Raw genomic sequence first — 13,503 nt, 5'->3', positions numbered from 1 at the left:
GACCAGTGTGGGTGGGACAGATCCATGATAGGATGGGTTTAGAGGGGTCGGGGCATGTGGGACCAGTGTGAGTGGGACAGATCCATGGATGGGACGGATTTGGAAGTGTAGGAGCAGGTGGGACCAGTGTGGGTGGGATGGACCCATGTATAGGACGGGTTTAGAAGGATAGAGGCAGGTGGGACAGACCCATGAATAGTCTGGGTTAAAACCCCACCGTCCTCCCGAGGACCGGAAGTGCGAGTCCAAATGGCGGCCTCAGCCTCCCGGCATCGATCGCGGCTACGAATATGGTCCGGGGTGGGGGGGGTGGCGGTCCAGTGAACGGAGGGGCGCATGCGCGGCGGTGCGCGGCCTGTGAGGGAGGCTTCAGCGGAGGCTCCGGAGAGTTGGTGAGTGGAGGAGTGAGTCGGGGGGATGAGGGAGGGGACTGCCGCTACCTCCCCTTCCTCCCTGCACCAGCCCCTCACGCCACGGGAGCCCTCCCGGGTCCCCAGTCCTGGGCGCAGTAACCTCTCACCTCCCTCCCTCCCCGCCAGGACCATCCGTCCTGATCCCCCTCCCCGACCCGATCCTCCGTATGGTCCCTCTGTGGTCTCCCGTCCACCCTCCCTCTCCCTCCTACCATGGGACGCCTGAGTCCGGACCTCCGTTCTGACCCATCCTTGGAAACTGGTGCTGACCCCACTGTCCCCTCCTCCATCACCTCGGGACTCCTTCATTCTGGCCTCCTTAGGACCCCGTTATGACCACTGTTTTCTCCCCCTCGGGACCCCATGATGGTTGCAGTGTCCTCTTCCTTATCCCCACATACGCGGGACACCAGTCCTGAACCCACTGACCTCTCCTTCCAGGAACCCCTCCGTTGTGGCCACACTGACCTATCCTCCCATCCCCCCCACCCGGAGCTCTCCTTTGTGGTCGCACTTACCTCCTCCACCCCCTCCCTCCCTCCTCGCCACTCTCCCCAGGACCCCACATTAGGACTACTTTGACCTTTTTTTCCAAACCCCCCCCCCCCCCCCCGCACAATTCCAGGAGCCCACACCCGATGGAAGGTGAGCAGCCCCAGGTGCGCAGGAAGCCCCCCTCGCGGACAGGGGGCCGGGCAGGACCCCGGAGACGCTGCCACCCCGATCAGCGGGGCTTTATCTGCCCGGACTGCGGCAAGACGTTTGAGCACTCATGCCACTTTGAGCGGCATGTGCGGGTGCATACGGGTGAGCGGCCCTTTCGCTGCGCTGCCTGCGGCAAAGACTTCAACCACAAGTCAAACCTGGTGCGTCACCAGCGCACCCACACGGGCGAGCGGCCCTTCCGCTGCCAGACCTGCGGCAAGGAGTTCAGCCAGCCCTCCAACCTGGTCAAGCACCAGCTCACCCACACAGGCGAGAAGCCCTTCCGCTGCCAAACCTGTGGCCGGCCCTTCAGCCGCCTCTCCAACCTGGCCACCCACCAGCGCACCCACACCGGTGAGCGGCCCTTCCGTTGCCCTGTCTGTGCCAAGGACTTCAGCCAGTCATCCATCCTGCGGCGGCACGAGCGCATCCACACCCGGGACAGGACACGTCAAGGGGCACTCTGCCCCACTGAGGAAACAGGGACAGACGGGTAGGTAAAGGGGGGAGGGGGTGGGGATGGACGGGTAGGTACGGTGGGGGGGGGGTGTGGGGATGGTCGGTTAGGTACCAGGGGTGGGATGAGGGTGGGACAGGTAGGTACGTTGGGGGAGGGGGTGGGGACGGATAGTTATGTACCGGGGGAGGGACACAGTAGGTTTGGGGGAGGAGCAGATGGATGAGTAGGTGGGAGGGGAGGTGACAGGGAACGACGGGTATGTACCGGGGGGGGGGGGGGTGGGTGTAGACAGGCAGGTAGGTACCTGAGAGGAGGAGGTGGCTGGGGACTGACAGGATTGCAGGATTGAGGGGGGTTGGGGACACAGGGATAGGTATAGGGCGTTGGGGAGAAGGAGTGGTGGGGACGGACAGGTAGGTATAGAGGAGGAGGAGCAGTGGGGGCTGACTGGTAGGTATGGGGGGTGGGGACAGGGTCAGACGTAGATTCTGAGCGGGAACAGACGTGTTGGTACAGGGGGGGATGGACAGGAAGGTACGGGGCTGGGGTCAGATGGGAAGGTACAGATGGGGTTTCTGGGTAATGGGTTTTGGCGATGGGGGTTTGGGGGGCAGTGAGCTTCAGGGACAGGGGTTCCAGGGATTAGGTTTCAGGGCAGGGGTTTTGGCTGGTGGGATTTGGGGTGGGTAGGTAGGCAGCTTGAACGTTGCCTTCCTCCTGTAACATCCTCTCCTCCCCTAATGCAGACTGCTGGATGTGGAGGATTTGCAGCTGTGCCCATCACCAGAGGCAGCTGATGATCGGGATCCCTCGGAGCCCCCAGACCCGGACACCGCTGAACTCTTCATCTGCTCCGATTGTGGCAAGAGTTTCAAGACCATGTCCTACTTGGAAGGGCACCAGCTCGAGCACTTGGCCCAGGACGGTTCGCCGGGCAGCCCTCCTTGACCCCAACCCCTCCCCATTTCTCCCTCATCCACTGAACACCTCCCTCAACTTCTCCCCTGTACCGTCCCCCCACCCAACCCCAAACCTTCCTTGATCCCAACTCCCCCAAACTCCTTCCTCAACCTGTCCCCACCTTGACCCTTCTGCCATCTTGTCAACCCCACCCCTTCCTCCACCTAGTCCTGACTCCTCCCCATCCTGCTCTGAACCAAACCACTCCCTCATCCTCTTCCCTCAACCAATTTTCAACCCTTCCCCTACCCACCCTGATACCAACCTCCTCCATCTTTTCATACCCTCCCAAAACCCCTCACTGACCCATTCCCCATCCCACCCGAACCCCCCCCTTCCCTCCCCTACTCACCTTCATCCTCCCCCCAGAGCAGATGAATGGAGCCAGACGCCCTGCGGATGACGGGGAGCTGTGTGGCCGTTGTGCATTCCCCACCCGGACCTTCCCCATGCCTTACGGGAAAGCAGGCGTGGGGCCAGCTGGATTATCTTTGCCATCCATTGCAGGCGGACGCCATCTCTCCCTCTTCTCTCTTGATACTTTTTTGTTGTTTGCGTCAGAAGTTTGTGAAATAAACCTGGTTGTCTAATGCGGGGCCAAGACCCTGGCGAGGGGGTTTGTCAGCGAGACTACAGCACGTCGACGTGCAGGAGGGGAGTGTGTCGACGATTCCCAATGATGTCAGTGCAGAGGAAGCCGAGTCTGTACGCAGAACGTTACAATTCAGGACAGGCCCTTCAGCCCACAATGTTGTGTTGACCCACCCTTCCCTCAATCACATCCATAACCCTATACAGTAAAACCCCTGTGATCCAGAATTCAAGCAATTGGCAACCTCAAGCAACAAGCAAAAATATCACAGAAAATAGGTAAAAAAAAATACATAAGCTTAAAATTGGCACACCTTGCCAATTGTGCAACATGTAGTGGCAAACAACTGGAAAATTCACTTATCTGTCATCTATCAATCCCCTCTAGGTGTCGGATACCAGGGATTTTACTGTACTGGTCTCAGTCTTTTAAATGTCTCTATTGTACCAGCCACCAACACCACCCCCAGCAAATGCATTCCTGGCACCCTCTACTCTGAGAAAAGTTACAGCACAGAAACTGGCCTTCAGCCCTTCTAATCTGTGCCAAACCTGCACTGTTCCTATCCCTGAACACCCCGCCCCATCCATGAACATGTCCAAATTTTTCTTAAATATTAAAATCAAGTCCACATTCACCACTTCAGCTCATTCCACATTCCCATCACTCTCTGAATGAGGAAGGTCCCTCCTCTTAACCCCCCCCCCCCCCTTCATCCTTTACCCCTGTCCTCTGGTTTGTGTATCACCTAACCTCAGTGAGAAAAGCCAGCTTGCATTTACTCTATACACAATTTGTGTAACCTCTATCAAATCTCCCCTCATCTACATTCTAGGGAATAAAGTCCTAACCTATTTCACCTTTCCCTGTAATTCTATTACAGGGAATATCCTTGAAACTCTCTGCACTCTTTCAATCTTACTGACATCCTTCCTTGTAGTGAGGTGACCAAAACTGCACAGATCGAGACTCCCGGATGTATGTGGTCTCCCAGGTGCCAGGATCAAAGGCGTCTCAGATTGAGTCCAAAGCATTCTAAAGCATAAGGGTAAGCAGTCAAGTCAAGTCGCCTTTATTTATTGTTCATACCGTGCTCGCACGGTAGGATGAGATAGCATTTCTCCAGGACCTTAGAGCATAGAAGGACAACTAGATTTGAAGAGAGAGGAATCAGATTGTTAAAATTAATGAAGGAGAGGGGATAGTAAAAGTAGATGGTATGAAAAGGAGTGAATGTGGGGGACCTCTCAAGTTTATATATTTCAAAGCAAGGAGCATGTTAAGTAAGGTGGATGAGTTTATTGCGTGGATTGACAACACGGAAATATATTGTAGCCAAATGTTCCAGGATTCCATTGCTTTAGGTGTGATAGAACAGGGGAAGGGAGTCACATTGCTTGTTAGAGAAAACATTACAGTGGTGCTATGGCAGGGTAGATTGGAGTGCTCAACCAGTGAGGGTATTTGGGTGGAAGTGAGGAAAGGGAAAGGCATAATGGGGGTATAGTTAATTTTGAGGAGCTGCGAAAGGATTAGAAGGTGTGGATTGGGATAATTTTCTGAGAAGGAGGCAACAGATAAATGGAGGATGTTCAAAAGGGAAATTTTGAGAATACAGAGTTGGTCTGTCTCTGAGGATTAAAGGAAAGGTTAGAAAATATAGAGAGTCTTGGTTTTTAAGGGATATTGGGAATTTAGTTTGGAGAAAGGGATGTGGACAGCAGAGAATAAATAAATAAGGTGCTTGAAGGATGTAAAGAGTGCAAAACAAATGAAATTAGAATGACTAAAAGGAAATATGAAGCTGCTTTGGCAAGCAAGGTAAAAATAAATCCAAAGAGTTTCTACAGATATATTAAAAATAAAAGAATAGTGAGGGATAAAATTGGGTGGCAGGCTTTGTGAGGAGCCAGAAGAGAGGGAGGAAATTTTAAATGATTTTTTTCTTCAGTATTCATTAAGGAATATTGAGTCAGGTCAAGTAAGGAGAACTAGTAGTGAGGTCATGGAAAATGTACAGATTAATGAGGAGGTCGAACTGGCGACTTTAAAGAGAATAAAAGTGGATAAATCTCTGGGCCCTAACAAGATATTCCCTACGAGTCTGAGGGAGGTTAGTAAAGAAATAGCAGGGGCTCTGACAGAAATATTTAAAATGTCATTAGCCACGGAGGAGGTGCCAGAGGATTGGGAGGGGTGGGGGGGGGGGCTCTAAAAAAGCCTGCAAAAGTAAACCTGGTAATTATAAGCTCATGAGTCTGATGTCAGTGGTAGGTAAATTAATGGAGATGGAATATACAATTATTTGGATAAAAGGATTGACTAGGACATGGTTTTGTGTGTGGTAGATCATGTTTAACAAATCATATAGAATGTTTTGAGGAGGTTACTGAGAAGGTTGATGAAGGGAAGGTTGTGGGATGTCTATATGGACTTTAGTAAGGCCTTTGACAAGAGATTAGTGATTAGGTATTAATGTTGAAGTAGTGAAATGGATTCAACAATGGTTGGATGGGAGATGCCAGAGTAGTGGGGGAAATTGTCAAATTGGAGGCTGGTGACCAGTGGAGAGCCTCAGGGATCGGTCCTGGGTCCATTGTTGTTTGTTATATATATTAATGATCTGGATGATAGGGTGGTAAATAGGATTAGTAAGTATGCAGATGATACTAAGATTGGTGGTGGTGTGGACAGCAATGAAGGTTTTCAAAGCTTGCAGTGGATATAGGCCAGTTAGAAGAGTGGGCTGAAAGATGGTAGATGGAGTTTAATACTGATAAATGTGAGGTGCTACATTTTGGTAGCAATAATCAGGTAAGGTCATACATGTTAAATAGGAAACAATTAAGGAGTGCAGTAGAACAAAAGGATTTAGGAATTCTGGAACATAATTCCCTGAAAGTGGAGTCACGTGTAGATAGGCTGATGAAGAAAGCTTTTGGTATGTTGGCCTTCATAAATCATGGTATTGTGTCCAGGAGTTGGGATGTCATGTTGAAGTTGTATAAGCCATTAGTGAGGCCAAATTTAGAATATGTGCAGTTTTGGTCACTGAATTATAGGAAGGATATCAACAAAATAGAGAGAGTGCAGAGAAGATTTACAAGAATGTGGCCTGGGTTTAAGTTACAGTGTAGAAGATTGAGGGGTGTTTTGATAGAGGTGTTTAAAATGATGAGGGACAGATAGAGTAAATGTGGATTGGTTATTTCCATTGAGAGGGGTTGCTTCCAGCAAGAAAACATGGATTGAGTTTGAAGGTGATAAAGTATAGGGGAAATTTCTTCACTCAGAGGGTGGTGGGAGGGTTGAATGAGCTTCCAGCCAAAGTGGTAGATATGGGCTGGATTTTAATATTTAAGAAAAAGGTGGACAGGTATATGGACGAGAGAAGTGTGGAGGGTTATGGGCCGAGTGCAGGTCAATGGGACTAGGTGAGAAGGTGTTCAGCATGGACGAGAAGGGCTAAATTGGCTTGTTTCTGTGCTGTAATTGTTATATTTACATAGATATGTTAGGAAAGCAGTTAACACATGAAAATATTAAGACTGAAAGTCCACGGTGCAATATGCACATGTACTGGGGATTCAGGAGCTTGATGGCTTGGAGGGAAAAGTTGCTGGGCAAGAGCCGAGTGCTTAGGTACTTTCTGCCAGATGGCCAAAGGGATGTTGTGGTCCACATTGGTACCAATGACATAGATAGGAGTAAGGATGGGGGCGGTCCTGAAGAGGGAATATAGGGAGTTAGGAAGGAAACTCAAGGGTGGAAATCTTGGGATTGCTGCCTGTGCCACACACCAGTGAGGGTAGGAATGGGAAGTTGTGACAGATGACAATCTCTTCAGATGGTTGAAGAGTTGGGGCAGGGGGTGCAGATTTGTGGATCATTGGGATCTCTTCTGGGGAAGGTCTAACCTCTACAAAAAGGACAGGCTGCACCTGAACTAGAAAGGGATCAACGGCTTGGTGGGCAGGTTTGCTTGAGCTGTTGGGGAGAATTTAACTAGTTTGGCAGGGGATGGGAAAGAATAAGGCAAAGGTGGAAAGGATGATGCAATGTGTTATGGAGTTGTGAGGAAGGACAGACAGGGGTAAATGTCAATTGGAGGGGGTGAAATGTGTCTTTCAATGCTTGGAGTATTAGGAATAAAGAGGATGAACTTAAAGCATGGATCAGTACATAGAATTATGATGTGGCTGTTACAGAAACTTGGTTGGAGGAAGGGCAGGATCGGCTGATGCAGTACTAGGGGTTTTGGTCTTTTAAAAGGGATGAGATGGGAGGTAAAAAGGGGAGGGGAGTAGCATTACTGGTCAGGGATAGAATCACAGCTGTAGAAAGGGAGGATGCTGTAGAGCGAGTGTCTACAGATTCAGTGTGGGTGGAAGTCAGAAGGCCAAATAGCCCTTGGGATACTGAGGAACAGATAAGCAGACAGATTTTGGAATGGTGCAGAAATTACAGGGTTGTCATAGTAGACTTCAACTTTCTAAATATTGACTGGCACCTTCTGATTGCAAGAGGGATAGATGGGACAGAATGTGTCAGTTGTGATCAAGAAGGATTCCTGACACAGCTGACGAGGACATACTGAATCTAATACTGGATAATAAACCTGGTCAGGTGGCGGACCTCTCTTTGGGGGAACGTTTCAGTGATGGTGACCACATTGCCCTGAGCTTTAGCATAACTATTGACAAGGTTAAAAGCAGACAAAATGGGAATGTGTTTAATTGGGGAAGGGCTAACTACAATGGGATGAGGCAGGAACTAGGAAGAGTAAATTGGGAACAGAAGAAATGGGGAGGATGTTTTGGTTTGTCCCACCAAGACAGGAAAAAGATGGTAGGAAAAGGGAACTGTGGTTCACAAAACAGGTGAAGCAGCTAGTTAAGAGGAAGGAAGTGTGCATTTGATTTAGGAAGCAAAAAACAGGAAAGACTCACGAGAATTATAAGGTAGCCAGGAAGGAATTTAGGAGAGCTGGAAGAGGGCATGACAAGGTCTTGGCATGTAGGATTAAGGAGAACTCCAAGGTGTTCAAAGAACAAAGGATGATGAGAGTGAAGGAAGGACCACTTAAAGATAAAGGAGGCAACATATGCCTGGAAATTGGGGAGGTCCTACATGAATACTTTGCTTCAGTATTCACCAGAGAAAAGGACCTTGATCTGGGTCAGGTTGGAATAAAGCGTGAAATAGGAAGTGTTGGATCTTCTTAAAAACATTAAAATTAATCAGTTCCCAGGGTCGAACAAGGTGTACCCCAAGTTGTTGAGGGGAGAAAAGAGGTAGGTGGCGTGTTGATGATGATCTTTGTCTCCTGTGGCCACAGGAGAGGTGCCATAGGATTGGAGAATGGCAAATGTGCTCCCCTTGTTTAAAACAGGGCAATAGAGAATCCTGGGAATTATAGACTGGTCAGTTTACATCAGTGATGTGCAAACTAATAGAGAGGATTCTTAAGGACAAGATCTAAGGGCATTTGGGGAATTACAATCTACTCAGGGATAGTCAGCATGGTTTTGTGAAGGGAAGGACATCAGGGGTAAGGTTTTTTGTGCAGAATTGTGGAGAGGCTAAAATATTAGGGGCATTTAAGAGACAAGCAGACATGGAAGAAAAATGGAGGGTTTAGTATTTTTTTAAAAAAGGAATATATGGGTCACATAACATTGAGGGCTGAAGGGCCTGTACTGTGCTGTGGTTTTCTAAGATTGCTGCACAGATTGATAGGATAGTTAAGATGGCCTATTTAGACATACAGCATGGTAACAGACCCTTTTGGCCCATGAGTGGTGCCACCCAATTACATTAAATTAATTCCCAGTACTGTTTGAATGGTAGGAGGAAACCAGAGCAGACATGGGAAAATGTACAGATTCCTTACAGATAATGCTGGATTTGAACACTGGTTCCTGGTGCTATAACAGAATTGCACTAACTGTGCTGCCCTAGGCTTCATTATTCATGGGATTGAGTTCAAGAACCCATGTTACAATTCTACAAATCTCTGGTGAGACCACACTTATAGAGTATTGTGTTCAGTTCTGGTCACCTCATTTTAGGATGGATAAGGTTCAGAGGAGAGTTACCAGAATTATGTCTGGATTGGAAAATGCCATGCAAGGCAAGGTTAGCAGAGCCAGGACTTTGGGATGAAGGATGAGAGGTGACTTAATAGAGATATACAAGATTCTGAGAGGAATAGATAAGGTAGACAACCAGCACTTTTACACCCCCCCCCCCCCACCCCGGGCGGGAGAAGCAAACACCAGAGGACATGTACAAAATGAAGGGAGGAAAGTTTAGGGGAGACATCAGGGGTACTTTTTTTTTTGCCTGGAATGCCTTGCCGGGGGTGGTGGAGGATGAAATATTAGAGGCGATTAAGAAACTTAGGCACACAGATGAAAGAAAAATAGAGGTTTACAAGGTAGGAAGGGTAGGGCTTTTTTTGGTAGTACACAACATCGAGGGCTGAAGGGTCTGTACTGTGCTGTGTTCTATGAATACTCCAAATTTGACCCCACCAATACAATACCATAACATCTCATCTCCTGTACTCAATACATTGATTTATGAAGGCAAATCTGCAAAAAGCTCTCTGTACAACCCTATCTTCCTGTGATGTCACTTTCAGGGAATTATGTTTGTATTCCCAGATCCCTCTGTTTCCCCCTAAACCTTCCTCTCCTCACCATGAACCTATGTCCTTTGATGTTTGCTGTCACCATTCCAGGAGAAAGGTGCTAGCTTAGCTCTAGTAATCTTGTACACCTCACTGTAGATTCCCCAGTGGCTGGGGCCTATGAAAATAAACTGGCACAAAATGTAATAAATACATAAAAGTGATGGAGAAACTCAGCAGATCCCACAGCATCCAAAGAAGGCAAAGATATATAACCAGTGTTTTGGCCCTGAGCCATTCGCCAAGGTATGAGCAAAAAGCAGGTGGTGGGGGAAAGAGGAGGGCAGAAGGGGCATAGGTGGACATGGAGAGAAGGAAAAGCTGGGAGGGTGGGTTTGTGAATGTAAAGCTGGAGGGGAGTTGGGGGGTGGGGGAAAGAGGGAGAGGTAAAATGGTCAGCACAGTTAGTGTAACTATTAATAGTGCCATCAACCTGGGTTCAAATCCGTTGCTACCTGTAAGGAGTTTGTACAGATCTGCACAGGTTTTCCCTGGATGCTCTGGTTTCCTCCCACCCTCCAGGGTGTAATTCGGGTGGAATTGGCTGCTACTGTGCTGTAAAAAAAAATGGGTGGGGTGATGGAGGAAAGGAGACAGGGAAATGGAAAGACAGGCTGGGGAACTAACGGAAACTGAAGTCGATGTTAATGCCCTCAGGCTCTTGTATTCGCCTTCTATGGAAGCTGTGGGCTTGCTGAATTTCTCCAGCACTTTGTGTATTTACCACAACTACTGCGTCTGCAGACTTTGTTTCACGAGCACAAAATGTAAAAAGATAGTAAAAGTCTTTACAAATGTGTAAAGCAGAAAATGGTGGTTCAAGTGAATGTAGGTCCTTGGAAGAGGAGGTTAATATTGGGAATGGCTAAAGCCTCAAAAACTGTTTTGTGTCGATCTTCAAGGTGTCTAACATGCCAGAGAGATGCTAAGGGTGCAATGGGAAGCAAGGACCTTGAAACAATCATGCACTAAGGAGTTAGTGCTGAACAAACTGGTGGGTCTGATTGTAGATCAGTGCCCTGGTCACAATACATTGCATCTCACGGTACTGGTGAAGTGGAATAAATTATAGTGGAGGAGTTTTTGGTAATTACAAAAATATCCTGGACTCTGGGCAGGTTCCAGCAGATTGGGAGACGGCAAATGTTATGTCACTAACCTCAACCTGCATTGAGACTCCTCTGTCCACAAGGGGTGTGAGGGAATGCTCTTGCTTTGCCTGGGTGGAGTTAGTCCGTCTTCCTGACATCCTCTGCACCACCTACATACTCTTCTCTGTCCACAGGGAATGTTGACTGGGTACAGTACATCTGCTACATCTCCCACACCACCCCTTCTCTGTACACAAGCCAGAAGCGTAAGGAAGTGACTGGATGGAATTAGTCCATGTGCATGACATCCACCACACGTCAACCCTCTGTCCACAAAGGGCTGTCACAGTTGACATAGCAGTTAGCGCACTGCCGTTACAGTGCCAGTGATTGGGACTTGGATTTAAATCCTGTGCTCTGTAAGGAGTTTGTATGTTCTCCCCATGTCTGCGTGGGTTTCCCCAGGGGCTCCAGTTTCCTTCCACCATTTGAAATATACCAGGGGGGTGCAGGTTAATTGGGTGCAAATTGGACAACATGGGCGTGTGGGTCAAAATGGCCTGTTACCGTGATGAATGTCTGAAAAGGTTGGGAGTGTAAGGGAACACTCAACTTTCCCTCAGTGGAATTAGTCCATGTACACATCCACCACACCAACCCTCCTCCATCCACAAGGAGCATGAAGGAACACTCTCGTCTTGCCTGGGTGGAATTGGCCCACGTACACAACCTCCACCTGACCTTCCCCCATTCACAAGGAATGCAAGGGAACACATGCCTTACCTGGATGGAATTAAGTGTGTAGGCGGCATCCACTGTACCTTCCCCCCACCACCAAAACCGACCCTCTGTTTACGTCAGGAGTGTGAGGGAACAGTCCCCCAACCTTCGAGTACCCAGGATGAATTTAAACCCCTCACCCAGTGAACTTCCTCTGCGATTTATCCAAAGCCAGTCCATCCTTCTGCGACTAAGACTGGAACCACATGGAGCACTTCAAGTGTGGCCTCACCAGCACCCTGTGCAATTCTTCAAGCTTCCATTTCTCACACACAATGACCTGGCCTCCATAACCACCCTCTGGCTAAAGAAATTCCTTCATATCTCTGTTCTAAATGGATGCCCTTCGATCTTAAGTTGTGCCCTCTTGTCCCACTCTCCCATCATGGGAAACAACTTTTGAACATTTACTCTACATCTTTCAAGATTAAAATGTTTCAAGATCCCCCAAATCTAAATTCCACAGAATACAGTCGAGCTGCCAAAGGTTTGTCATCTGGTAACCCTGGAATCACTCTCGTGAACCTCCCCTGTACTCCCTTATGTCAGCACATCCTTTCTTAAATGAGGAGCCCAAAACCACTCGACTACTCTGAGAGGTCTCACCAATGCCTCATCAACATCACATCCCTTGTATTCTATTCCTCTGGAAATGAAAGCCTTCTTCACCATTTACTCAATCTGCAGGTTGACTTTCAGCAAATCCTGCACGAGGACTCCCAAGTCCCTTTGCCTGTGGAAATGTTCAATTTTCTCCCTATTTAAAAATAATATGCCCATTTATTTCTTCCATCAAAGTGCCTGATTGTATGCTTTCTGACATTTTATTTCATTTGTCACTTCTACTCTAAGGCATTCTGCAGCCTCCTCGTTTCCTCAATACAACCTGCTCCTCCACCTACTTTTTTTTGGAATATTTGAATTTTTAAAGTCAAACGTGCAATCAACAAAAACAGGAAAAAATTGAATACTGAGGAAAAATGATGATCTATGATGGCTGTAATTCCCCCACCCCACCCTCCCATGAAGTTAATAAAGTCCCAAAGAGAGAAGAAAAAGAAAAGGTGGGGGGGGGGGGGAGAGATTACCAGGGATCTATTGTCTACCTCACAAATTTCAAATTTTCAGAATTTACCTGGATCTCAAGGGGACATTAGTGTCAGTCTTATGGGCGATATGGGGCACAATTAAAGATTTGCATCTGCATTTTGTAAATTTGGCTGCCATATTTGTAAGAACATGTTGTATTTTTTCTTAGGTAATCTCAAGGGAAGCCATTATGTATTTCCACATTCCAACGGGCTATACCTAGATATGAATCAGATGTCCAAGTAACTGCTATACATTTTCTGACCAATGAGATGTTGACAAATATAGTTTAATTACCACCTTATTTTAGGCAATATACTGGCAATATTCCCCAATAAGAATAGCTCTTGGTACTGTGGCCATTGAATTCCTGTAATTTGCTTTAAGAGTTTCCCCAGATCTACCCAAGTTGAATGTAAAAAAAGTTCCCATCTTCTCACTGCACCTTAAAGCATTGATCCGAAATGTCTGCTTTTATTTAATTTTTATGGGGAGATATAGCTGGTGAAAAATATATTGTACCTATCTGCATCTTACATTTATTGCATTTGACATCTAGTCACAGTATAAATTGGACCAGTTTGAGCAACAATACTTAAATTTAAGTCTGATTCCCATCTCCTCCACCTACCTTCATATCATTGGAAAACTTGGCCACAAAGCCATTCAGTACATAATCTAAATCAGTGGTTCCCAAACTCCTTTGGTCTGCCACCCCC

General features: G+C 47.6%; 1 protein-coding gene across 1 annotated transcript in view; it reads left to right on the top strand.

Annotated features, from left to right (window-relative positions):
* Window positions 1-298: 298 nt before the first annotated feature.
* The window catches only part of LOC138758333 (zinc finger protein 84-like), a 32,777-nt gene continuing 19,572 nt past the window's right edge, over window positions 299-13,503 (top strand). Inside the window, exons 1-2 of the mRNA XM_069927098.1 lie at window positions 299-392; window positions 1,039-1,479. Of these exons, the coding sequence (XP_069783199.1) occupies window positions 337-392; window positions 1,039-1,479 (497 nt within the window). The 5' untranslated portion in view covers window positions 299-336. The remainder of the gene's footprint in view (window positions 393-1,038; window positions 1,480-13,503) is intronic.

This window comes from Narcine bancroftii, chromosome 3, assembly GCF_036971445.1.
Source record: "Narcine bancroftii isolate sNarBan1 chromosome 3, sNarBan1.hap1, whole genome shotgun sequence".
Lineage (NCBI taxonomy): Eukaryota > Metazoa > Chordata > Chondrichthyes > Torpediniformes > Narcinidae > Narcine > Narcine bancroftii.
The sequence above is the reverse complement of the archived record's forward strand: the minus strand, read 5'-3'. Positions and strand labels throughout refer to the sequence as shown.